The 25,092-nt window shown below is 40.9% G+C and overlaps 1 protein-coding gene across 2 annotated transcripts in view; it reads left to right on the top strand.

Moving 5' to 3' along the window:
- LOC126272185 (trehalase-like) overlaps positions 1 to 25,092 on the top strand; it is a 246,416-nt gene that overhangs the window by 141,302 nt on the left and 80,022 nt on the right. For both annotated transcript variants that reach the window (XM_049974861.1, XM_049974860.1), the window contains exon 6: positions 20,582 to 20,865. In XM_049974861.1, the coding sequence (XP_049830818.1) occupies positions 20,582 to 20,865 (284 nt within the window). The remainder of the gene's footprint in view (positions 1 to 20,581; positions 20,866 to 25,092) is intronic.

The raw sequence follows: 25,092 nt of genomic DNA, 5'->3' as shown, positions 1-25,092 counted from the left end.
CCCTAGTGAACACGATAGTTTCAAAAATGAATAAACTTGGATCATTTAGTTGCGTTCTAAAAATCTTTACACTGTGAGTTGAGTATACCCAGAAAACGATCCCATATCAGACTAGTGAGTGGAACTGTGCATAGTGTGCCTGCAGTACTGTTGTTATGCTTGGTGTATTCTTTAAAATTCTTAGGCCATAGCACACAGATGATAATTTTCTAGACAAGTTATTTATACGTGTGTCCCACTTTAAGTCTTGCTGAACCCATGGACCAAAAAATTTTATGTCACATTTCTAGGGGTGCATTTTTAATTATGCTTGAATAGACATTTTATTAGTTGGAGTAATTAAATGAAAATCAACACACACAGCTTTTTCAGTATTTATAATGAGTTTGTTTTTTGTAAACCACTCAGAAAGTCTTTTCATAGAACTTTTTGCTGTGGACTGCAAAGTTTCTGGACTGGATCCAGTGAGCAACATGCTGGTGTCATCAGCAAACAGGATAGTTTTAGTGAGACTCATATATTCAACTAAGTTGTCCACATAAATCAAGAAGAGTATTGGACCTAAGATTGAGCCCTGTGGTACACCATATTTTGTTGATAATTCACTAGAAAGAAAGGAGTTGTTTCTTGTATTATTCATTTTGTTGAATTCATACTGAAGTGATACTTTCTGCCTGCAGTTTTTTTAGGTATGAACACAACCAGCTATGTGCTACACCTCTTACTCCTCGTCTTTCTAATTCTTCGAGCAGAATGTTATGGTCCAGGATGTCATAGGCTTTTGATAGAACTAGAAAAATACCTGCAGCTAATTTGTGTTGACCAAGGGATTTTAAAATGCAGTCTAAGAATTCGAAAATTGGTGTCAGCATACATTTAGACTTCCTAAAACCATGTTGTTATACTGTAAGAGGCACATATTTATTTGTGAAACTTAAAAGCCTGTCATAGAAGAGTTTTTCTAGAATTTTTTGAGAAGGAACTGAACTGTGACATGGGTTGATAGTTTGATATTTTTTCAGAAGAACCTTTTTTTTTTTTTTAGCAATGGTGAAACTTTTGCTATTATAAAAAATCTGGAAATAAGCCAGTTTTTAAAGAGAGGTTGAAAATTTTTGCCAAGGGATTTGTTAAGTGGTGATCACATGTTTTAATATGAAATCAGGTACTTCATCAAGACCACTTGACATTTTATTGCTAAATGATTTAATTTTACTTATAATTTCACTGGGCTTTGTTTCGTAAACATACATAGAAGCAGTCGAGATCACTGACTTCCTGGAGAAACTTGGGACTGGTCCGTGACTGTGTACTTGAATGAGGTCTTCAGCTAGTGAAGTGAAGTATTCATTGACTTTTTCCACAACTGAATTTTGGTCTGTGACTTTTGAGCCTTCTAGTGTTAATGACACTTTTTCTTTCTTTGGCATTGAACTAAGAGTTTCTTTCTTTATAACTCTAAACATGGATCTCATTTTGTTGGATGAGTTTCTTAAAAAATTGTCATTCCACATAATTTTTGCCTGTTTGACTACTCTACCATGGATTCTTTTGTAGGTTTTTGAATAATATGCGAATTCTTGGGTTACTCCATATTTCTTACAACAGTACTGCAGAAATATGTTTCTCTCGCTGGAAATTTTTATGCCTTTAGTTACCCATTGCTCATTATTGTTAGATTTTACTGTTTTTACTACTTTGGGAAATGCTACATTACAATAGTGAAGAAAGATGCTCTGGAAACTCATGTACATGCTATCAACATTGTTCTGAGTGGCCATGCTTTCCCAGTCTTCCTTCACCAGTAAGAGATTAAAAATTCTAATGTTATCTTCAGAAAAGGATCTTTTTTCAACTACTTTTTTGGAACTACTACTACTTGTTCGCATTTCTATACACAGCAGCTGTGCCTCATGAACACTATAACCCATCCTCAGTACTCTGCTTGTGAATCTGTGATTTGTTTCTGAGATGAATATTTGGTCAATAATGGAATTTGTGCATTCTGTTAATCTTGTTGGGCAGTGTATTGTGGGGATCATATTGAATGTAATAATTTTTTCATAATGTCGGGCCAAAGTCATAATATATTTCTTTTAACTCAGTACCGCCATTAGACTGTTTTTTATTTGCAGTATTTCATTTACACGATCATGATTTCGGCTTCAAAGTGCCAGTATCAAGTGTATAAATAAGCAGTATGCCATCTTAGGCACAGTATAACACTTAACACTTGAAAATGGCACTTTAAAGCCAAAATCATGAATGTGTAAACGTAACACTGCAAATAAAAAAAACAGGGGATGGCAGTAATGACTTTAATGATATATTGAATGTGTCGGTCACATTTATCAAAGCATCTCTGGTGCTGCTGCCTTTTGAAAAATCAATACTGAAATCCCCACTAAGCACTATCTTCATATTTAGTGTACTGATCCTGTTCAGTAGAGCCTCTAGTTTATTCATGAAGACTGGCAGGCAGGTTTCCACTTCGTGCTCTATATATGTTAATAACTATGAAATTAAGCTCTGACAGTTTAGTAATGGGCAGTTCAAAGTCTTTTACTGGTATCACAGAACTTTATTTGTTCTTTCACACAGATAGCAGAGCCTCCATGTTTGGAAAACTCTCAGCTAAACTGACCACCTAATCTTTATCCTGAGATTGCGGTTAATTTTACTTTGTCATTTCAGTGCCAATGTTCTGTAATGCAAATTATGTCTACATTTAGTGCATCCTGGAGTAGTGCTTCCAACATGGGAATTTTATTTGTGAGTGACTGAATGTTATGGTGTAGTATAGCAAAATTTAAAAAGTTATGCACAATGCAGCATTTTTTCACGCATCTACATGTTAATGACATCATATCTCCTGAAGTATTTGTGGTTATGAAGATATACCCTTTTGGGTGCATTTAGCAGCATATGTTGGTACTGTCTCTGAAATGTATTGTGAGTACAGTTAGCAGCACAGAAGTAACACATTTCAACATCATGCATGATGTGACAGTTCTTTATCCATACCATTGTTTATAACATCATATCTCCTGAACTATGTTAGATAGGTAGTTCTTAGCTCCTCAGCAATTTTTGCCTGGCTGTAAAGGATACATCTACCAAGTTTGGTTGAAATCAGTGGTTTACATTTTGTCAGATTGCTTTGCTTCAAAAACCCCCATCCTAACATTTTATATACAATTTAAATTGACCTTTTGTGTTAATTTTATCAAATTTCATGCATATATCATGATATAGTGTGTATTTTCTAACATAAATTGCTGCAAAGAAACAGATTTCATACTACAGTTGTACGCTACATCTATGATTTGCACCTGGTTTGGAAAATGTTTCTCCTCAATCACAGTGTAGCTATTTATTTAATAAGTACAATATTTCCAACTTGTTGTCCAGTTTGTACTAAGGAAATGTATGAACATAGGCAACAGTGATGTAAACGTAGCTATAATAAAAGACAACTGGTGTGAAGTAATTGTGTGTTCTGTGCCTACTATACCTGTGATACCATCTTAAATTTAGTAATACACTTGTTAATTTTCAGCCATGTTATGCAAATTTGTTAGTGATTGTACAATTAAAAAGATAAGTTGACACTTAAAAGTTCAAAGTAGCTTTAAAGAATCCAGTAAATTTTATCCCAGATATTTGTCTCGAATCAGTTGGATAATATGCGTTATCAGAAGGACAAAGATTCTGTAATTCTACGAGCCAACAAGAGCAATGTCACAAGCAGCCAGCACAATTTTTGATCTTCCATGATGGAGTTTTCAATTTAAACAAGGCTTGGAGTCTGGTACTCAATTTATTAAGAACTCACAAGTTGTAACATCGACTAGAGCTGGGAAATCCAGAGAGAGTGTGAGTTTCACAGAACAACAGTGTGGGCTCTGAAAAACCAGAGAGAACCAAAGAGCATAGCAGGCACTGCAAATCAAATAATGTTATAAATAGTGGTAGGACACTGACACTACTTTACAGTCAGGTTGGCATGCAGGCAGCAAACATTCTTAAGAATGCAGCACACCAGCACCAAAAAAGATCTCTGGCTCAGTCATTGAAATATTGTGTGTAAAACAAAATCAACAACTTGGATGGACACTCAAAAGCATATCAGTAATCACTCAATTTGAGGAATCTGAAGGATTGCAGTTTATCATGTGTTAAGTTCCCGAGTTCTCAAAAGGAACTCTTAAGCCTTGTAGTGCAACAAATCGAGAAATTAAAAAACACTCAGAAAGCTTAGTTTAAAGTTATTTGTTTACTGTCCTGTAAAACATTACAGCAGCTGCAGGGTAATATCCCTGTGAATGCTGTTCTCAGACATGGGATGAGTTAGTTACTGTCCATGAACAACCTACAAACCACCCTGACTGTTCTCGAGTGATTGGAAGCTGCTACAGCTGAGTGTATTGGGAAGACATACTGAGATACATAGTAGAGTTATCAAAGGAACATTGGGTACTATCTTGACCTACAGGTGGGGGAGGAGGGGCTGAGGTAATCTTACATGTTTGAGGTACTGACTTCAACTGAATGTGAAACTGAATCAGTCAAACACATTTCATCTGCTGAGAAACCTACCGTGTCCTTTGTCACAAAGAGGCAAATGCAAAAAGGCAGGGGGTCTGTTAATCATCAGTTCAGGTGAATCACAAGCATCACAAATAATGGTATCCCTCACCTCATGGAAATGGCAGCAAGGGATGGGAAGGGTCACCTCGTGTCCTCTGTGTGAATGCTCAGAGGCTTTATTCAGTATAATGAAGAGGCTGTTCTGGCCGCCAGTGAGGGAACAGGACGCAGTCAACTGCAGACTGTGTCACATGGTGGAATGAACAATGCCTGGCAACCGAGCCCATACTCGAAACATTCTAGCAAATGACAGAGAGGTTTGAGAAGACTTGCAGCTCAAAGAATTTTGACAGAGCTTACAATCTGCAGTACAGTCCCCACAACTGCTTCTGGTCACCTGAGCCTTAGTTGAGAGGGAGATTAGAACTTTAAACTCTGAATATCCTATGAAAAAATGGGCTGTAACTTCCTACACTTGCACCACACTGTTGGGAACTGTAGGATTCCCTCAAATGGGTCTGGGTTGTGCTACACATCAGAGGCATTTACCCAGATATGTGCTTCTGTGTGAGGTGTACATGAGGGCTTTTTTAGCTAGATGACTCTCCATCCAGTCCGGATAATGATACCTGTTGAAGAACCAGAAGTATTAGTGCAAGATCCGAAGAAATGGCCCCCTACAGATGAAAAGATAAAAACCCTAATCATTAATTGCTAAAGCATTGCAACAGTCACAGAATATGAAGCAGTCCTGAAAAGCAGTGAAACTTATATAATACTACACACAGAAAGGTAGCTAAAACCTGAAACAGACAGCAGTGATTTTTTGGTGAAAGTCTAAGTGCATATCAAAAAGATAGGTCAATGAGAAATGAAAGTGATGTATTTGTCACAGTAGACAAGAAACTAAAGTCCACTGAGATCGAAGTTGCACACGAGATTGTGTGGACAAGTCACAGTAGCATGTGTGAGCATAAATTTGTAACTGAATCTTTCTATCAACCACCAAACTCGACCCTAGATGTACACTAATACTTTAGAAATAAACCCCAGTCAGATACTATGAATGTTTCCCAATCATACTGTTATCATTGGAGACAACTTCAGTCATCCAACAATCAGCAGGGACAGTTACAGCTTTGTAAGAGGTGAGCACAGTATATCATCCTGTAAAACGTTACTAAAAACCTCCCCTGGAAACCACATAGAAAACAGTCTGAAAGCCCACTCATGGTGGATATATGTTACACCAAATGGCAACAAATAAACCTGACCTCTTTGAGAAATCTATATTGATATTTCTATCAGTCCCCATAAAGCAGTTGTAGCAACTATGGTTACCAATATAAAAATGGCAGCTAAAACAAGTAGGAAGATTTAATGTTCTATAAATTAGGTTGAGATGCAGTTGTGCTATACCCCTTTGAGGAACCTGAAACATTTAATTCTGGACAGAAGCATGTAGAAGAATTGTGGTTTAAGTTTAAAGGAATAGTTGACCAAGCAATAGATACATATGACAGGAGGGACCTCCCATGCTATACAGTTTTTGTAAAGCAACTTATGAAAAAACAGTGACAACTGTGGTGCATACATAAAACAGAGGAGTATTATAAAGAGGGTAGTCCTTAATTAAATGCTTTTGGCTGTCTGAAGGGCAGTGCATGAATCCTTCAATCACTGACATAGCAGAATGCTATTGAAAGATCTCATATAACATCAAAAAAAAAAAAATTCTGGTCGTATTTAAAGGCTATCAGTGGCACCAAAGTTAGTATCAAGACAAACACTCTTGTATGAGAGAAAAACTGAAACTGTGGTAGTGAAGTAAAAGCAGAAATTATAAATAATGTATCTACTGTTCATTTACAAAGGTGAATGCAGGAGTACTGTCCCAGTTGAATTCTCACACCCCTTCAATAATGAACAATAGAATTATGATCAGTAGTATTGAGAAACAGCTGAGCTCACAAAAATAAATAAAGCTACAAGACTTGATAGAATCCCTATGAGATTTTACACTGAAATCATGGTTGAGTTAAACCATCTTTTAATCATAACATACAACTGAACACTAACAAAAAAACTGTTCCCATAAGGTTAAAAAAGCACAGGTCACATTTGTCTACAAGGCCAGCAGAAGTGACCTACAAAATTACTGTTCAATATCTTTGACAAAAATTCTTTGTAGAATCTTAAAACATATTCTGATGTCAAACATAATGAGGTACACTGAAATGAATCACCCCTTCTATGCCAACCAGCACGGATTCTGAAAATATCAATCATTCGATACCTGATTCCTGCTTTTTTGTACAACATTCTGAAAGACATGGATCAAGGCAGTCATGTGGAAGTAGTATTTCCCAGCTCTTAAAATATTCAACACTATATAAACCAATGTTTATTTACCAAATTATGATTATATGGTGATCAAATAAAATATGTGACTGGCCTGAGGATTTCTTTGTGGGGATGCATGTTACTTTAGATGCTTGGGGAAATGCCTGATACACATTGTACTATCTTCCAATACATTCATACACTACCAGTTTCAATTGTGGACTAACTTCACAGTGGAAAAATATCTACTGCAGAAACTTCACATGACATACATGCTATTTAACCAGAAAGTATATGCCATCACTGAGTTGAACACACAACAAAACAAATCTTAATACTGTAATACAGATTTAACTAAGCAGAAAAAAATCTTGAAAATGTGGAAATACATAGGAGCAGGAAGAGCACAGCACAACTGGTCATGCACAACCTGCCTCAGCAATGGTGCTCTGCTGTTACTGCTACTAATATTTTCATGTTTTCCTACGTTGTTTTCTGCTTGGATAAGTCTCTATTACAGCATTAAGTACCAGTTTTCTTAGGTTTTCAAGTCAGTAATGCCATATACTTTCCTGCTTACATAGCGTGTGTGCCATGTGATGTTGTCAGAATAGATATTTTAAACTGTGAATGATCAAACCCATTGGTGAATAAATGTATCATAAGAAAGCACAGTATATATTGTGCAATTCTCTAAGTATATGTTAACAGTTGCCTGACAATTTTTTTTTAACTTGGCTGGGGAGTCATTGACAGATGTAGAAGTAAGTTCAGACATGCCCCAAGGAAGTGTTTTAGGATGCTTGCTGCTGGTGTTTCATATCAGTCACCTGGGAGACAATACTAATAGTAACCTCAGATTTGTTTACAGGTGGTACAGTTATCTCTCTTGAAGTACAGTCTGAAAGAAGCTGCATAAATATTCAATCAGATCCTGACAAGATTTCAAAGTGGTGCAAACGTAGGTCTGAGAACTGGTACCAAGGAAGGCAGGATTGGGTTATGATAGTGGAGGGGGCCGTAATCAATTGCTGTTGGTTAGTTTATTTTTCAATCACGTACACTTTATTTGGAAACAACAACAAATAAAATGTTACAATAAATTAAGAAGTGTTCCAAAGCTGAAGGCCTTAATGACAATAAATTCAAACTATTTCTCGGCTGAAGGCCTGAATAGCAATCTTTTAAGAACCAGTTAACTTCTTCAACTTGCAATTACAGCTATTAAAATATTTTTAGAAGAACAGTCATCAAAGTCTCACTCCTAGAATACAATTGTCTAATTAAAATTTTAAGACGAGTAACACACTCATGGCTGAAGGCCTTAACGACAACAAATTCAACTATTTCTTGTCTGAAGGCCCCAACAGTAATAATTTAAAAACTGTTTTACAGCTGAAGGCCTGAATAGCAATCTTTTAAGAACCAGTTAAAAAACTTCAAACTTTAAAAAAGCACAATCGTAAAATCGGACCAAACCAAGAGGGGGGGGGGGGGGGGGGGGGGGGGCAGCAGATGTTGCTCCAAGGATCGAACTGGGAAAGTCCCTCAAAATTTTGCAAGCGATGAGACAGGCAGCCAAGAGGTGTATTCACATTCACTTCATGAGATGGTAACTCAGGAAGTTGGTAGCAGCAGTCACTTTGCGACTCGGAAGAAGCCAGGTAAACCTCGAAAACGAGTCAATAATAACCACAATACGTACTGATGGCTGCCTTTGGTGTGAGACACAGGCTCCATATAATCAATATAGAGCTTGTCCATGTGGCAGGATTCATGCTCAGAACTCAGGAAGCCATGCTGAAGAGTGTTCTTAGGTTTGGCCACATGACGCAACTGACACCAAGAAACCATATCTCTAATGTCTCGGTTCATAGACAGCCAAGTCAGATGCTCCTTAATCTTCTGCAAGCTCTTATAGGTTCCTAAATGCCCGTCAATCAAAGAGTTGTGAAGGTAATGGAAAACCGGGCATACTAGGGTGGCTGGTACACAGATCTTAATCTCCCTGGCACATCTCACCCTTTTACACAAAATTCATCATTGTACATGGAGCCAGAAAATGGGAAGTAAACTTACCAAATGTATTCATCCCAACATTCTCCCACTGAAAGCCATTTCTAAACTGGTCCCCAAGTGGGGTCCTGATCCTAATGGTCGGCAATGTCACTAAACAAATGAGGAATACTGCCTAACATCACTCAACTAAGATTGCCCTCCTTAGTTTCTTGGGCGCCCTCACTAGATGGCTGTTCAGTAAACATACAGCTGAGGACGTCCATAAGCACATTCTCAGTGCCCCTAATGTGTTTAACCTTGAACTGAAATGCCGAAACGCGTACCATCCAGCTCATGATACGCCCAGTTTTACGCTGTCTGGCTAGCACCCAGCTTAAGGCTTGATTGTCAGTCTCTAGCTGAAATACTCTATGTTTTAGATAAAACCGGTACTTCTCCAATGCGAACAAGATGGCCAATGCCTCACATTCATAAACAGAATATTTGCTCGGCACTGGTTAACCGACGATGGCTGCCTTTGACCCTCGAACTCCTGCCAAAATTCTTGCATTAGATGCATCAGTTTGGACAGCAAATTTCTTATTAAAATCAAGCAAACTGAGAATGGGAGGATTGGCTATAGCTACCTTAATGTGCTCAAAAGCGACCTCTTGGGCAGGTCCCCACTATAAACACACTCCGTTTCAGCGTGGTTCATTTAAAGGAGCCACCATCTGAGCAAAATTAGGGACAAAATGCCTAAAATAATTTGCCATGCCTATAAACCTGCCAATCCCACGTTTATCTGTAGGTGGCAGCAGAGCCCTCAGTGCCTTACTCCGCTCCTGGTCAATGCGAATGCTCTCACCAGATGAAAGATGGGTGAGATCAAACTCACTAACCTTAGTACAAACAGCCAACATTCCTGCATCTCGATGCATCTTACATTTAGCACATTCACGGAACCCAAATTTCTGAGCAGAATTGAACTTAAAGAAAAAGGTGTACCTGGAATAATCAAAGACAAGAACAATTTTACCAATAAAATCACACCCCAAAATCAAATCGACCAGCAGCTTTTTAACCAAGGCCAAAGACAAGAGCCACAAGAAATTGCCAACCCAGATACTCCCTCAGACCCTACCATGCAGAAGCAACACCTAACCATTGGCAACCCAACATCTCTGCACTGGAGAAGGGACCAACCTAAGCCTTGCAAGATGACCAAGTTCAAGGAACCATTCCAAACTCAACAATGAAAAGGAACTACCAGAATCCAAAAGCGCACAAATACGTTCGCCACCTACTTGAGAACAAATATAAGGCAGAGGAGGTGATGATCAAGCAGCAACATGGGCACACCAGGGTTTAAAGGCTCGATCCCGGTGTCGCTGCCAAGTCAGTCGTCATTTATCGACTTTGGGTGTCTGCAGCTGAACGCAAGTACGAACTAAATGCCCTGTCCAACCGCACCTGAAACAATGCCATGATTCCTTTTTAGCAGACTGAGCTGATGTACAAAATCCAGAATTTATCTTGGTAATGCCCACAGACTGAACCTTAACTTCACAGCATTTATCATCCAAGAGCGGCAACGCAGATATCACTACAATGGTGGCACGGAATTCCTTCCAAGTGGAGGGACAGCCACACACACACACACACACACACACACACACACACACACACACACACACACAAAAGAGAAAAAAATGGGATTTATTCGCCGCTCGCATCCCCCTCAGGACAACAGAAACTTAACTCCTTTTCTGGCAAGTCAATTAACAAGGCCAAACAGGCCATCTTGACTCTTTGCACATATTGATGTAACTCCTCTTTATCTTGCTGCATCTGCCAAATATACCGACATTCAAGTTGCTAGCGCACTCCCATGGTCAACCTCTTGTTAATTTCAAGCTCCATCAACTGCTCCAAGGAAAACCCTTCTGCCATGGTTCTGGATACCAGGATCCTCAAATCACCTCTAGTTAAAGGATATAACGGAGACAAAACTACTTGATGCAAAACACCAAACACATCAGCATATTGCTCATTGTGAACCAACAACCATAACAACCTTTCATTTTGCTCAAGTTGGTCAACTACTAACTCTGTGATGTCTTGAAACAAATGCATGAGGGAATTAGGCAATTTAGCAAACACCCTGTCTATCCTCTTGGGAGACATAAGGGCATTACTGACGGGCTTGCTAGTGCACTGCCTGGACGATAACAAATCCTGCTCTCTGGTCCTCTTCCTATCAAGTTCTCAGCATGTGATCTTAAACTGCAATTTACTAACCAAGGAACCCTAATTCAGCTGTTGATTCCTTATCACAATCCTCTAACTTGAATTGCCTTAAATCAGATATCCACTTGGTCAAATGTATCAACTGCACCCCCACCCTGTCTGACTGACTGCTACTAGGTTCAGTGCCCTCTAAGAAACATATGTTATCCTCAAGACTACTAACAGCTTTAAACAAGAACTCAATGGCTGCCTTTGTCTCAGCCACAACCTCCGGTGTGATGTCAATTGGCTGAAGCATGGTAGCATGTAATCGGGCTGCTAAGTTCGGAACACTACCCTCAATAGCCTGGCATCTTATCGCCAGCTCATAAATAAGGTGGTCTTTCCTCAACAGGCCAATCCCAGGTCACTGCCTGACTGCCATTAGAATTGGTCACCGAAAGCAGAACACAGTTCCAAAGACAAATATCGTATAACACTGGCAGAGTTACACTTCAAAACAAAAGCAACTGAAATGGCAATATTACAATCATAGCTATGTGCTGCTACCAGTTGAGACCTGGTACCAAGGAAGGCAGGATTGGGTTACAATTATGGACAAGGCCGTAATAAACTGCTGTTGGTTAGTTTATTTTTCAGTCACGTACACTTTATTTGGAAACAACAACAAATAAAAGGCGACAATAAATTAAGAAGTGTTCCACGACTGAAGGCCTCAATGACAACAAATTCAAACTCTTTCTCAGCTGAAGGCCCCATAGTAATAATTTAAAAACTGTTTCATGGCTGAAGGCCTGAATAGAAATCTTTTAATAACCAGTTAAACAACTTTGAACTTGAAATATTTTTTTTGAAAAAACAATCATAAAATCTCACTAAACCAAGGAGGAGGAGGGGCCGTAGACATTGTTCCAAGGATTGACCTGGGAATGTCCCTCAAAACTTTGCAAGTGATGAGACAGGTAGCCAAGAGTTGCATTCACTTCACAAGATGGTAACTCAGACTAGTGGCAGTTTAAACACGACCAATAATCATTTGCCAAACCTACATAATGTGGGATGACCAATGCAGTGATGGAATAACATACCCAAGCCAGAACCAGTGGTCAGCATTACTCTTCAGACTGTGGTGTTTAGAGAAGAGGGGAGGGGGGGGGGGGGAGGGGGGGACAACCACCCATCCCACAAATCATGGAAGCTGTCGAACTACATGCCTCACTGGACAGCAGGGGCGAGGTGAGGAAACGTACGCTTCTGTAACATACACTAACCTCCAGGGCAGGTAACTGTGCATTAGCAGCCACAAGGCAGCAAAAATATTCTGGTTGAACTTCACAAATAATAATATACAGAATGTAACAATTAACAATAAGAAATGGAGGATGGCTAATTAGGTTTGTCTTTCCCAAATGCTCCACCCACTGCTTTTCACCTCGGCAACACTGCAAGCAGCAACACGCAACCAAATGGTGAGATTTCACAATGGTGGAGGCTTCACTACTTGAATTAAAGTCCACTCAACTTAAACTTCCTGGGTCCGGTTGACAATGAGGTTGTACCCCTCGCGACTACAGCCCTTCCATCTGGCAGTACATGCGTGCCACCAGTGGTCCCGGCATGTTCTCGCGGCGCAACCTGGCTGCTCATCTACCCCAACCAAACTGCCGACTCACACCACACGGAAACATCCCAACGTTGCCCCAAAGATAGTACCACTGTTACTAGATATCAATAACTGTCGCTGCTACCACTAGCGGACAGACAATGCTTGCAAACAGAGTGGTGTCAATGAACACATGAAGAAGACGACACCCATAACTATACCAACTAAATGATGCCAGCCTAGCAATGGCACCAACACGAGCCGCAACACGGCTCAAGGTCTTTTGCTTCAAATGTTCATAAATGTAAAATTGAGTACTTAATGAATTTTTTTTTAAATGTAGTATCGTATGGCTACAATGTCAGTGACTCACAGCTGTAATCAGTCATCTCATGAACATAGCTAATTGTAACATATTGTAGGAGTATGAAACAGAATGATAAAACAATTAAAACTCCAGAATATCTACACTATAGGAAAAGGTAGTTTGCTACTTGTCATGAAGAAGACATGTTAACTTGCATACAGGCACAATTAAAAAGCCACATACACAAAGCTTTCAGCCACAGACTTCATTAGCAAAAGAGAAACACAAACTATTCAAACACACACACACACACACACACACACACACACACACACACACACACACACACACACACAAGTACACCTCACGCACACACGACCGCCAACTCCCACAGCTTGGGCAGGGATACAACTATCACATGAGATACAAGCAGCAATCTGGAGGGGGTGATGAGTGGAAGGGATAGTAACTCACAGGTGGGGGCACAGTGGAATGTTGTCTGGCAGAGTGTGCAGGGACTAGCATGCTAACATGTGCACTGTCAGGAAGTTGTGGAGCATGGAGATAGGGTAAAAGGAGCAAAAAGGAAAGGAGTGGGGAAAGATGGACAGGTATGTTGTCAGAGGACAGCAAGCAAAGAGAGTGAGAGATGAGAATGGGAGGAGGTGACAAGACAAAGGGGGTGGAAACTTGGGGAGAGGGGGTGGAAGCTGTTGGGTGGAGAGGGCGGGGAGAATATATTACCATTGGTTGAGGCCAGGATAGTTACGGGAGCAGAAAAGGTGTTGTAATGATAACTCCCATCTGCGCAGTTCAGAAAAGCTGGTTATGGAGGGAAGGATCCAGACAGCTCGGGCAGTGAAGCAACCATTGAAATCAACTGTATTGTGTTCAACTGCATGTTGTGCCACAGGGTGGTCTACTGTGCTCTTGTACAGTTGCCATTCATCCTAGTGGACAGGTGGTTGATAGTCATACCAATATAAAAGGCTGTGCAATGATTGCAATGAAGCATGGCAGGTATATGACATGACTGCTTTTACAAATGGCCTCGCCTCTGAGGGGAAGGGTAAGCCTTTGATAGGACTGGAATAGGAATTGATGGTTGGGTGGATTCAGCAGGTCTTGCACCTGTGTCTTCCACAGTGATACGATCCTTGTGGCAAGGGTTTGGGACTGGAAGTGACATAGGGATGGACTAGGATGTTTTGGGGGTTGGGTGGGTGATGGAACATCACTTTAGCAGGGTTGGGAAGGATCTCACGTAGTGTGTCCTTCATTTAATGGCATGATGATAGATAATCAAAGTTCTCAGTTTTTCCAGTCTGGGATGGTACTGGGTGACAGACGGGGAACTCCTGTGTGCTGGTTCTTGGGAGTGGTGAGAGGATTGGGAGAGTGAGTGGAAGTGGCACAGGAGATCTGTTTGTAGACTAGGTCTATGGATAGTGCCTCTTTGTGAAGACCTTCATGAGACCCTCAGCATAATGGGCAACGGATTTCTTGTCACTACACGTACGCCATTCCCATGCAGACAGACTGCACAGGAGGGAGTTTTCGATGTGAAATGGATGACAGCTGTGAAAATGCAAGTACTGTTGGTTATTAGTGTGTTTGATGTGGACAGGGGTGAGGATGGAGCCATCAGAGAAGAGGTGGTCAACGTCCAGGAAGGTAGCACACTGGTTTGTGGAGGGTCAGGTGAAGCAGATGGGAGAGAAAGTGTTGAGGTTGAGAAGGAATGGCCCTGAGTCCAGATCATGAAGATCTGACAGCCTCCCATGCCAATCTGTTTATGGGCCATCTAGAGGAGACCTTCCAAGTCTCCCAAACTACATCCTTAACCTAGGCTTTGATTGCATACCATCATGCCCCAAAATGAGGGATATCCTACCCCAGACCCTTTCCACCCCTGCTAATATGGTGCTCCATTACCCACCCAACCTCCAAAACATCCTATTCCATCCCCATCCCACTTCCAGTCCCAACCTCTTGCCTCATGTCCCTGTAAAAGACCCAGGTGCAAGATCTGCCCAATCCATCCTCCCACCATTTCCTTTTCTAGTCCTGTCACAAGTTTATCCTTCCCCATCAGGGGTCTGGCCAACTGTGAAAGCAGCCACATCATCTATCAGCTCTGCTGCAGTCATTGCACGACTTTTTATATTGGTATGACTAACAACCAGCTGTCCACCTGAATGAACAGCCACCACCAAACTGTGGCAAAGAGCAAGTAGGCCAACCTGTGGCACAACAGGCAGCCGAACATAACATGCTTGATTTCAATGGTTGCTTCACTATCTGGGTCAACTGGATCATCTTCCACCACCAGCTTTCCTGAACTGTACAGATGGGAGTTACCCTTACAATACATTCTCCACTCCCATAATTATCCCAGACACTACCTACAGCAACATATTGTCCCCACACCTTCCAGCCAACAGTTTCCACCCCCTCTGTCCTGTCATCTCCTCCACATTCTCATCTCCCACCCTCTTTGTTTGCTGCCCACTGACAATACACCAGTTCATCTTTCCACGCTCCTTTCCTTTTTTTGCTCCTTTTTTCCTCATCTCAATGCCCCACAAACTCTTGATGCTGCACCATTCTAGTCCCAGCACACCCTGCCAGACAGTGCTCCTCTCTGCTTCCAACCATACACTACTATCCCTTCCCCTTCTTTGTCCCTTCCACATTGCTGCATCCCATGTGATAGTTCCATTCTGGCCCGAGCTCCCAGGGTGGACGGTCATGTATGTGCGAGGTGAGCTTGCTTGTGTCTATGAGTGGAGAGTGTTTCTCTTTTGCTGATGAAGACTGTGGCCAAATGTTTCTATGTATGTGTCTTTTACTGTGCCTGTATGCAACCTAGCATGTTTTCTTTATGGCAAATAGCAATCTATCTTTTCCTACATTTTAAAATGGAATGATAAGATCAATCAGGGTGGAAGCAATTAACAGCTTTCATTTCATTTTTCATTTCATTGGTGGGATACTAGGGAAATACTATAGTATAAAAAAGACATTGCTATCAAAACACTTGTACCAATTGTCCTAGAATACTGCTGAAGTATGTGGAACAAGTACCACTGTGTACTAACAGGGGATATTTATGAATACATTGGAGGACAGTAGGAACAGTCACACATTTGTATAATAACAGGGAGAATGCCATGCATATGTGGAAAAACCAGAACTAGCAGACATTTTCAGATAAACATCAACTGCCCCTGATGAAGTACCATATTAGGCTGATTACAGTATCCACAAATATATTTAAGCAGTCTTCCTTCCCACGCTTCACATGCTAATGGAATGGGAAGTACCCTCCGCCATGCAATTCACACTGGTTTGCAGAGTATGCATGCGGACATGGCTGAAGTTCCTGTGCATATGCATGCATAACAAAATAAATTGGCAGTAGCATCTGGATCAGTTAGGTAGCCAAAAAGTAGACTTCTGCATGCCTTGCACTTAGAAACCTCTTTCATTGTGTTGACATGCATATGCAATAGCTAGCAAACTTTGCAGGATCTCTCTCAATACTGACCTATGCCATAATCTTTCCAGGCAATGTACCAAAGGTCAAAAAACATTACAAAAGTGTGAAGTAAGAATGTTACATTAGGCTATTAACCAAATATCTTGAAGTAGCCACGTCAGGTATTTTGGGATTATTGCACTTATGTGCCAATAGATTTACCCCTAATGATGCTGGTGGTTAATAATAAAAGTGATTATCAAATGAGGAGTAATTTCACAAAACTGGCTTTATGCATTTTTGTTTAAACAAAAAAAGATGGTTTCTTCCTAATACATACTGTTCGACTCCCTCTACAAGACTATGCAGCCAGCTTTAGCGAAACTTGCTTTATTCCACACTTATAGAACAAATAATACAGCCTGTTTTGGGAAATCGCACCTCATGAATATGTAGGGGTCTTCTCAGAACTTGCTTTATGGTACTTAGTTTGTGCAAGATATTAGAGGTATCGCTGAATTTTCTCATAATTTGCTTAATGAATAATGAATGTCAGAAAAAGTACTTTTTCGACTGTGTTAAGGCACTCCTGGAATAATTGCTTTGCTTGGTGATAGATGGCAGGGCATATCACTGTATATTCTTACTAAGCTGACAATCAGTGTGGTGGCTGATGGGAGCTCCATTAGGCAACACATGGGGTGTCTATTTAGTTTGCATTGGCATCATTAAACTACATTTGTTGATGAAAGCTGTTATGTGAGTTGGTTGTCATTTACCTCCATCTTGTGGAAGGGGAGTGTTTTAGACTAGAGTTGTGTTAAATAGGGAATACAGAAGATGATGGCGAATATAATATTGCTGTGAGTGAAACATTTGGTGGGTGTAAAAGAAGAGAAAGAAGGCAATCGAATATCTCCAAAAGCAAAATCAGCTCAATATTCAAAGCAAAATGCTGGGCCCAATATTGACCCAGCATGCCGAAAGAAGTGAGGCAATCAACCATGGTGAGAAAGACTGTCATGCAAGCAAACTCTCTTGCATTGACTTGCCATGTTTCAGCAATCTATTACATTCTTCAGGAGATAAATGCAAGCAAGATGCATTCTTTCTGTAATACATGTATATTTCAGCACCAGCTAGGTATGTTGTAAATCCCATTGAAGATAAGGTTTCTAAATCTCTGTCTATCAAAGATAAGATAGAACTTTGGGATGTATCCCAAGCATCAGTTTGTGCTGCTGCATTTAAAAAATAACAGGTGTATCACATGACTGCTTAAGCCAGATTACTTGTCACTATCAGGAACGTGGGACTACACTATAGCAATGAAGAGGTGGTTCGGGAGCAACTCAGTCTGACATAGTTAAGACCCAATAAGTCAAAAGATCACATTTTGAAGTAAAAGTGTAGAGAATGTTACTATATCAGAGGTAAAATGAATAGACAATAATGTCCTGCACCAAAATTTAAGACAATATTCTATAAGAATTTTAATCTCAGCTTTGGTGAGCCTCACAGTGACACCTGTTCAACGTGCAATGAGTTCGAACTGAAAATGAAGGTTACAGAAACTGAAGAATGCCCAGAAGAGTGTAAAACTAACATGTGCCAGCATTAAGCCCATGCAAAGATGTTTCACAGCATCATGAACAAATAAGAGGGTTGTTCAATAAGTAATGCCCCACATCTTTTTAAAAAGCCATTAATACACATAGACAAACATCCTTGTTAGTGCTTCACATTTGATGTTTGTTCTATGCACCGGTGAAGTTTCGAACCGTTCTGGCATATACCAGAGCCATAGTACAGTGTCAAAATGGCGTCCACATATGACTTATGTTATAAGCAGTGTGCTGTTATTGAATTCTTGTGTGCAGAAAAAGAAACCATGGCGAACACCCATAAACTTTTGTGTGCAGTGTATGATGATGCTGCAGCTGATAGGAGTATAGTTGGGCAATGGGCAAAGAAGGTTACAGCCTCAGGAAGTGCAGAAACAGAGCTCCATATCAGAAACACTCAGGGCATCCTGTCTGTCACTGCTCCAGACATGCTGAATTGTGCAGATTCCATTATTCGTGCCAACCGGCACATCACAACTCAACAATTGGCTCTACAGTTGTCGGTCAGCATTGTAAGTGTCACTGCAGTGATCAAGACTCTTGGATATGCAAAGATTCAAAGAAAGGCCATTTCACCTGAATTTTGAGCATTCTCAGACCGACGGAGAGGCCTTTCTGTTACGGATTGTTATGGGGGAAAAAAGCTGGGTGCACCACTTTGTGCTTGAAACAAAAAGGCAGTCCATGCAGTGTTATCATCCTCATTCACCATAAAAGAAGAAATTCAAGACAACCCCCTCAGCCTGGAAAGCCTTTGTGACAGTCTTCTGGGATTGTAATTGCATCATTCTCGTGGATGTGATGCCAAGAGTGTCAACCATCAGATCAGAGGCATACCTGAAGACTCTGAATAAACTTGAGAACTTTTTCTGACGTGTTTGATCAAACAAGAATACGGCAGAAATCTTGCTCCAACACCCTAATGTACACCCACACGCTCTTCCACAATGTTGGTGTACAGCCATAGAATGTAATTCAGACTAAATAGAAAAATAGGACATGGACAAGACATAGTGATGAATATTGTCACCAAATTCTGACTCTTAGCAATAAATATGTTCTGAGAAAAAAATGTGGGGCATTACTTACCGAACGATCCTCGTACCCTGAAGAAACTGTAAAAGTTGTCTTCAACATATAACAAAATCAACCACTGCCAAAGTTGTCTACTATAATCTGTGGTGTACATGAACCAAAACAAAATACTGATAACATTAACAATGTAGGAAAACATAGATTGCTACTTACTGTAAAGATGACACATTAAGTTGCACACAGGCACAACTAAATATCTCTTTCACAAAGTTTTAGGCCATAGCCTTCATCAGAAAAAGAGAAACACACACCATTCTTATACATGTATGCATGAGGTGTGCTTGCTTATATGTATGAATGTTGTGCATTTCTCTTCTTCTAATGAAGGTTGTGGCCAAAAACTTTGTGAGAGTCTTTTAATTGTCTCTGTCTGCAATTTTCGGTGCTATCTTTATGATAAGTAGCAATCTATCTTTTCCTACATTGCTGATATTCCTAACTGGAGTTTCCATTGTTTGATTTTGCACTGATAACATTTTTCAACATACTTGGTGTGAAACAGAAACAGGAAGAGTGCAAATAAAATCACATCTGCAATATAAAATTTTCTCCTCCATTATTTGGGAGAGAGACAAGACAGATTTACAAGAGAGGGTTGAGACTTGAGCTTTCTTCAGTCTTGTGCACCAGCCAGAACAAGAATTCTATAATGCTTTGTATAATGGCACATTTTATGAAACACACTAAAGTGGATATCACTGATCTAGTTTAAGCATATAACAGTTTACGTAAAAGAAAAATGTCTTCCTATTCCCAGCAATTGATAAACTACCACAAACTTTATGTATATGCAAAGACTGTCTTAAAATACATTCAGAACTGTACAAAATTTTCTGTCACCAGAGAAAAAAATAGTTTTGCTTAAATGGTCCTAATGTACTATCAAATTCAACACTATGACAACTAAAAATAATTTTGGTACAGGCTCTGCCTAGGGCTCACAAGGCAGTTTCATATTTTGGTTCTAAAGTCATGCCAGGAAGTTGATGCTCCCTAAATTTCAAAATTAAATTAAAGTACCATCTTATCATTCACTCCTTCTGTAATTTATCAGAAAATTTGGGCTTGAGGAAGTAAATTTTGGTTAACACTAATGTTAATGTGAAACATGTCTTAACTTTCTCAATATGCAGACAGCTTACCTATTAAAAATAAAATGGTGAGATATTATTCAAAATACTTTAACACATCTGTCTTCTTATTGGTAATACCCCCAGATACTGAAATTTTTATGATGGTTTATAGATATATGATAACAAGATTGTATTTTTTCTTTTTGCACACTACAGGAAATCTATCTAACACACATACAAGATATGTTATACCAGTTGATTTGAATGCATTTTTATGCATGAATGCCAGAATTTTATCTGAATTTCATACCTTACTGGGAAATACTGAGAAAGCTGGTTATTACACAGCAAAAATGAATGAAATATTAGAAGCAATTGATGCAGTATTGTGGAATGATGAAGAAGGCATCTGGCTTGACTATGACATGCTAAACCAAGTAAGCAGGAATCAATTCTATCCCAGCAATCTGGCACCTCTCTGGACAGGCTGCCACAAAAAGGTATGTAAATTTCTCTTTATCAAACACTGTGTTTAAATGTTGACATTAATTATTGCATTTCATCTCATGTATACACACACACACACAAACAAACAAAATGGATATACTTACATTGATATACAGACTTCCCCTTCCATTCCCTGCACTACTGCTCTCCAACACAAACAATGCCACCCCCCCCCCCCCCCAATGCCATTGAAGTGAGTACAGTTGGTCATCATATATCAACACATCCAACCCAGTGCCTTCAGGATTGCGTGGAGCTCTGCTGAGAAAATAGTACACTCGTCAGGAAGGTGAATCCTGGTGACATGGTCAGAGAACATGATAGAGCAGTCAAGGGTATTCCCTTGTTTGGAGCTATCAGTGTAGTACACTGCTATATATAGAGGGAAACATTCCACGTGGGAAAAATATATCTAAACCAAAGATGTGATATGAATATAATAGAGGGAAACATTCCACGTGGGAAAAATATATCTTTCCCGGGATTGGAATGACTCCTTACCCTCTCCCTTAAAATCCACATCCTTTCGTCTTTCCCTCTCCTTCCCTCTTTCCTGATGAAGCAACCATTGGTTGCGAAAGCTTGAATTTTGTGTGTATGTTTGTGTTTGTTTCTATCAACCTGCCTGCACTTTTGTTTTTCCTTACCCAATCGGTTACCCCCGGAAACCATCCTTGTAAACATTGACGCCATTTCCTTATACACAAATATACCGCACGTCCAGGGCCTCGCTGCGATGGGGCACTCCCTTTCACACCAATCACCTGCTACCCTACCTACAACTTCTTTCCTCATTACCTTAGCCAGCTTCATCCTAACTCACAACTTCTTCACTTTTGAAGGCCAGACATACCAGCAATTAAAGGGAACAGCCATGGGTACCAGGATGGCCCCTCATACGCCAACCTATTTATGGGTCGCTTAGAGGAAGCCTTCTTGATTACCCAGGCCTGCCAACCCAAAGTTTGGTACAGATTTTTTGATGACATCTTCATGATCTGGACTCACAGTCAAGAACTACTCCAGAATTTCCTCTCCAACCTCAACTCCTTTGGTTCCATCAGATTCACCTGGTCCTACTCCAAATCCCATGCCACTTTCCTCGACGTTGACCTCCATCTGTCCAGTGGCCAGCTTCACACATCCGTCCACATCAAACGCACCAACAAGCAACAGTACCTCCATTATGGCAGCTGCCACCCATTCCATATCAAACAGTCCCTTCCCTACAGCTTAGGTCTTTGTGGCAAACGAATCTGCTCCAGTCCTGAATCTCTGAACCATTACACCAATAACCTGAAAACAGCCTTCGCATCCCGCAACTACCCTCCTGACCTAGTACACAAGCAAGTAACCAGAGCCACTTCCTCATATGTTCAAACCCAGAACCTCCCACAGAAGAAAAACAAAAGTGCGCCACCTGTGACAGGATACTTTCAGGGACTGGATCAGACTCTGAATGTGGGTCTCCAGCAGGGATACAACTTCCTCAAATCCTGCCCTGAAATGAGATCCATCCTTCATGAAATCCTCTCCACTCCACCAAGAGTGTCTTTCTGTCGTCCACCTAACCTTTGTAACCTCTTGGTTCATACTTATGAAATCCCCAAACCACCTACCCTACACTCTGGCTCGTACCCTTGTAACCACCCCTGGTGTAAAACCTGTCCCATGCACCCTCCCAATACCACCTACTCCAGTCCTATAACCGAGAAGGTGTACACAATCAAAGGTAGAGCCACATGTGAAAGCACCCACGTGATTTACCAACTGACATGCCTATACTGTGAAGCCTTCTATGTGGGAATGACCAGCAACAAACTGTCCATTCGCATGAACAGACACAGGCAGACAGTGTTTGTTGGTAATGAGGATCACCCTGTGGCCAAATATGCCTTGGTGCAAGGCCAGCACATCTTGGCACAGTATTACACCATCCAGGTTATCTGGATACTTCCCACTGACACCAACCTATCAGAACTCTGGAGATGGGAACTTGCCCTTAAATATATTCTCTCTTCCCGTTACCCACCTGGCCTCAACCTCTGCTAATTTCAAGTTGCCGCCCCTCGTACATCACCTATCATTCAACAACATCTTTGCCTCTGTACTTCCGCCTCGATTGAAATCTCTGCCCAACCTCTTTGAATTTACATATGTTTGCCTGTGTCTGTATATGTGCAGGTGTATGTGTGTGTGTGTGTGTGTGTGTGTGTGTGGGTGGGTGGGTGTGGGTGTGGGTGTGGGTGTGGGTGTGTGTGTGTGGGTGTGTGCGTGCACGCGAGCGTATACTTGTCTTTTTTCCCCCTAATGTAAGTCTTTCTGCTCCCGGGATTGGAATGACTCCTCACCCTCTCCCTTAAAACCCACGTCCTTTCCCTCTCCTTCCCTCTTTCCTGATGAAGCAACCTTGGGTTGTGAAAGCTTGAAATTTGTGTGTGTGTTTGTGTGTTTTTATTGTGTCTATCTACCAGCGCTTTCTCATTTGGTAAGTCTTAAAATTCGTACCACACACATTTCTAGAAGGCAATCCTGTGCACAAATCCCATAGAACCTCATTGTTGTTGCTGGTTACAAAAAAAGCCTTTACAGGGGAGGCTGAGCAATGGTATGGTAGGTGGGTGCGTATGATGTGGACAGTGTTTTATATGCCTGGCGCACCATAAGTAGCCGTTACCTGACGGGAAGTGATGGATCACCAGTCTCTGCACAGAATCAGTACAGGGATTGTTCGCAATGCCCCACTGGCCAACCAGATCACTTCATGGTGCACCACGTCCAACATCTTTAAATAAGAGCATCTCGCACACTCGTACACTGTGAACCCATACTCTATCTGAGATAGCGCAAATGCCCTGTAAAACCAGAGCACGCAAGTCCTGTCTGCTTCCCATGTACTGTGGCTAAGACATTCTAAAATACTTAAAGCCTTAAGTGACAGTTTTTCATGTCCTTAAGGTGTGGTATCCATGTAAGCACAGTTAAATATGAGGCCCAGAAAGTTCACTGTGTCTTTAAAAGTAAGGACAGTGTACCTCACCCTCAACTCAGGAAAGTTTAAAATAGAACGAGAATGGTTTAAAAGAACAGACATGGAGTTCTCAGTGGAAATCTCAATACCATTCTTCAGTGACCATTCATCCAAATGTTGAAGAGTTAGTCCCAATTGACATGTTCTCATTGCAAGGTTTGAAGAAGAGCAAAACACAGATAAGTCATCCACAAACAAAAAACGCTGGACAGAAGTTTTCACTATGGACATAATGGTAATAATAGCTATGGCAAAGACAGTCACACTTGCAACGCTACCTTGAGGGACACCTTTCTCCTGCTCAAAGCAATCAGACAGGACGTCACTGACTCGGTATCTAAAATTTCTTGGTGAGAGGAAGGACTGAATAAAAATTGGAAGACAGCCATTAAAATCCCATTCATGAAGCTGCTCCAAGATATGATGGCTCCAAGAAGTATCATAGGCCTTCTCGATGTCAAAAAATATACCGTGATGCTGGCATAGGAAAGCATGCTGTATAGCCGCCTCCAGCAGGGCCAGGTTATCAAATGTGGAGCAATATACCCTGAAGCCACATTGACTAAGGTGTTGCCTAGATTCTAAGATCCCAGGTCATTCCCATGCAGCTAGTGAGGGCAACACTGCAGTAACTACTTGGGCATGTACGGTCTTGCCCAGGTTTTGAAAGAAGAATTGAAACTGCCTCATGCCACGAGTCAGGAAAGTGACCTGACACCTAAATGGCATTAAAAAGTGCAAGGAGGATATCTTTCTTTCACCTTGTGAGGTACAGCATACTGTAATGGTTCCTGTCATGATCAGGGGATGTGTCACGAGCTGCAGACAATACAGAATCCAGCTCCCACATGGAAAATGGGCAGTTGTAATCTTCATCAGAGGTGGACCAGAAATCCAAGCTATACCTCTCAGCAACCACACTATGGCACTGGAAACCTGGATCCTGACTGGGTGTTGCAGTAACTGTGGCAAAATATGCCGTCATAGTCTGGGCAACGTCTCGTGGGTTGGTTTGGAGAGTGTCATTCCTCATTACAGCAGCTATGGGGCACCTCCCTCATCTCCCAGGATTTCCCCTGATGGTCTCCTTCACAACAAAATTCTCCAGGTGGTGTCCCACACAACAGAATTTTTGGTGGAACAATTAACAGTGTTCAGGAACTGTTGCCACAAACTCTTCTTGCCCTCT

The sequence above is a fragment of the Schistocerca gregaria genome, chromosome 5 (genome assembly GCF_023897955.1).
Source record: "Schistocerca gregaria isolate iqSchGreg1 chromosome 5, iqSchGreg1.2, whole genome shotgun sequence".
Classification (NCBI taxonomy): Eukaryota; Metazoa; Arthropoda; class Insecta; order Orthoptera; family Acrididae; genus Schistocerca; species Schistocerca gregaria.
The sequence above is the reverse complement of the archived record's forward strand: the minus strand, read 5'-3'. Positions and strand labels throughout refer to the sequence as shown.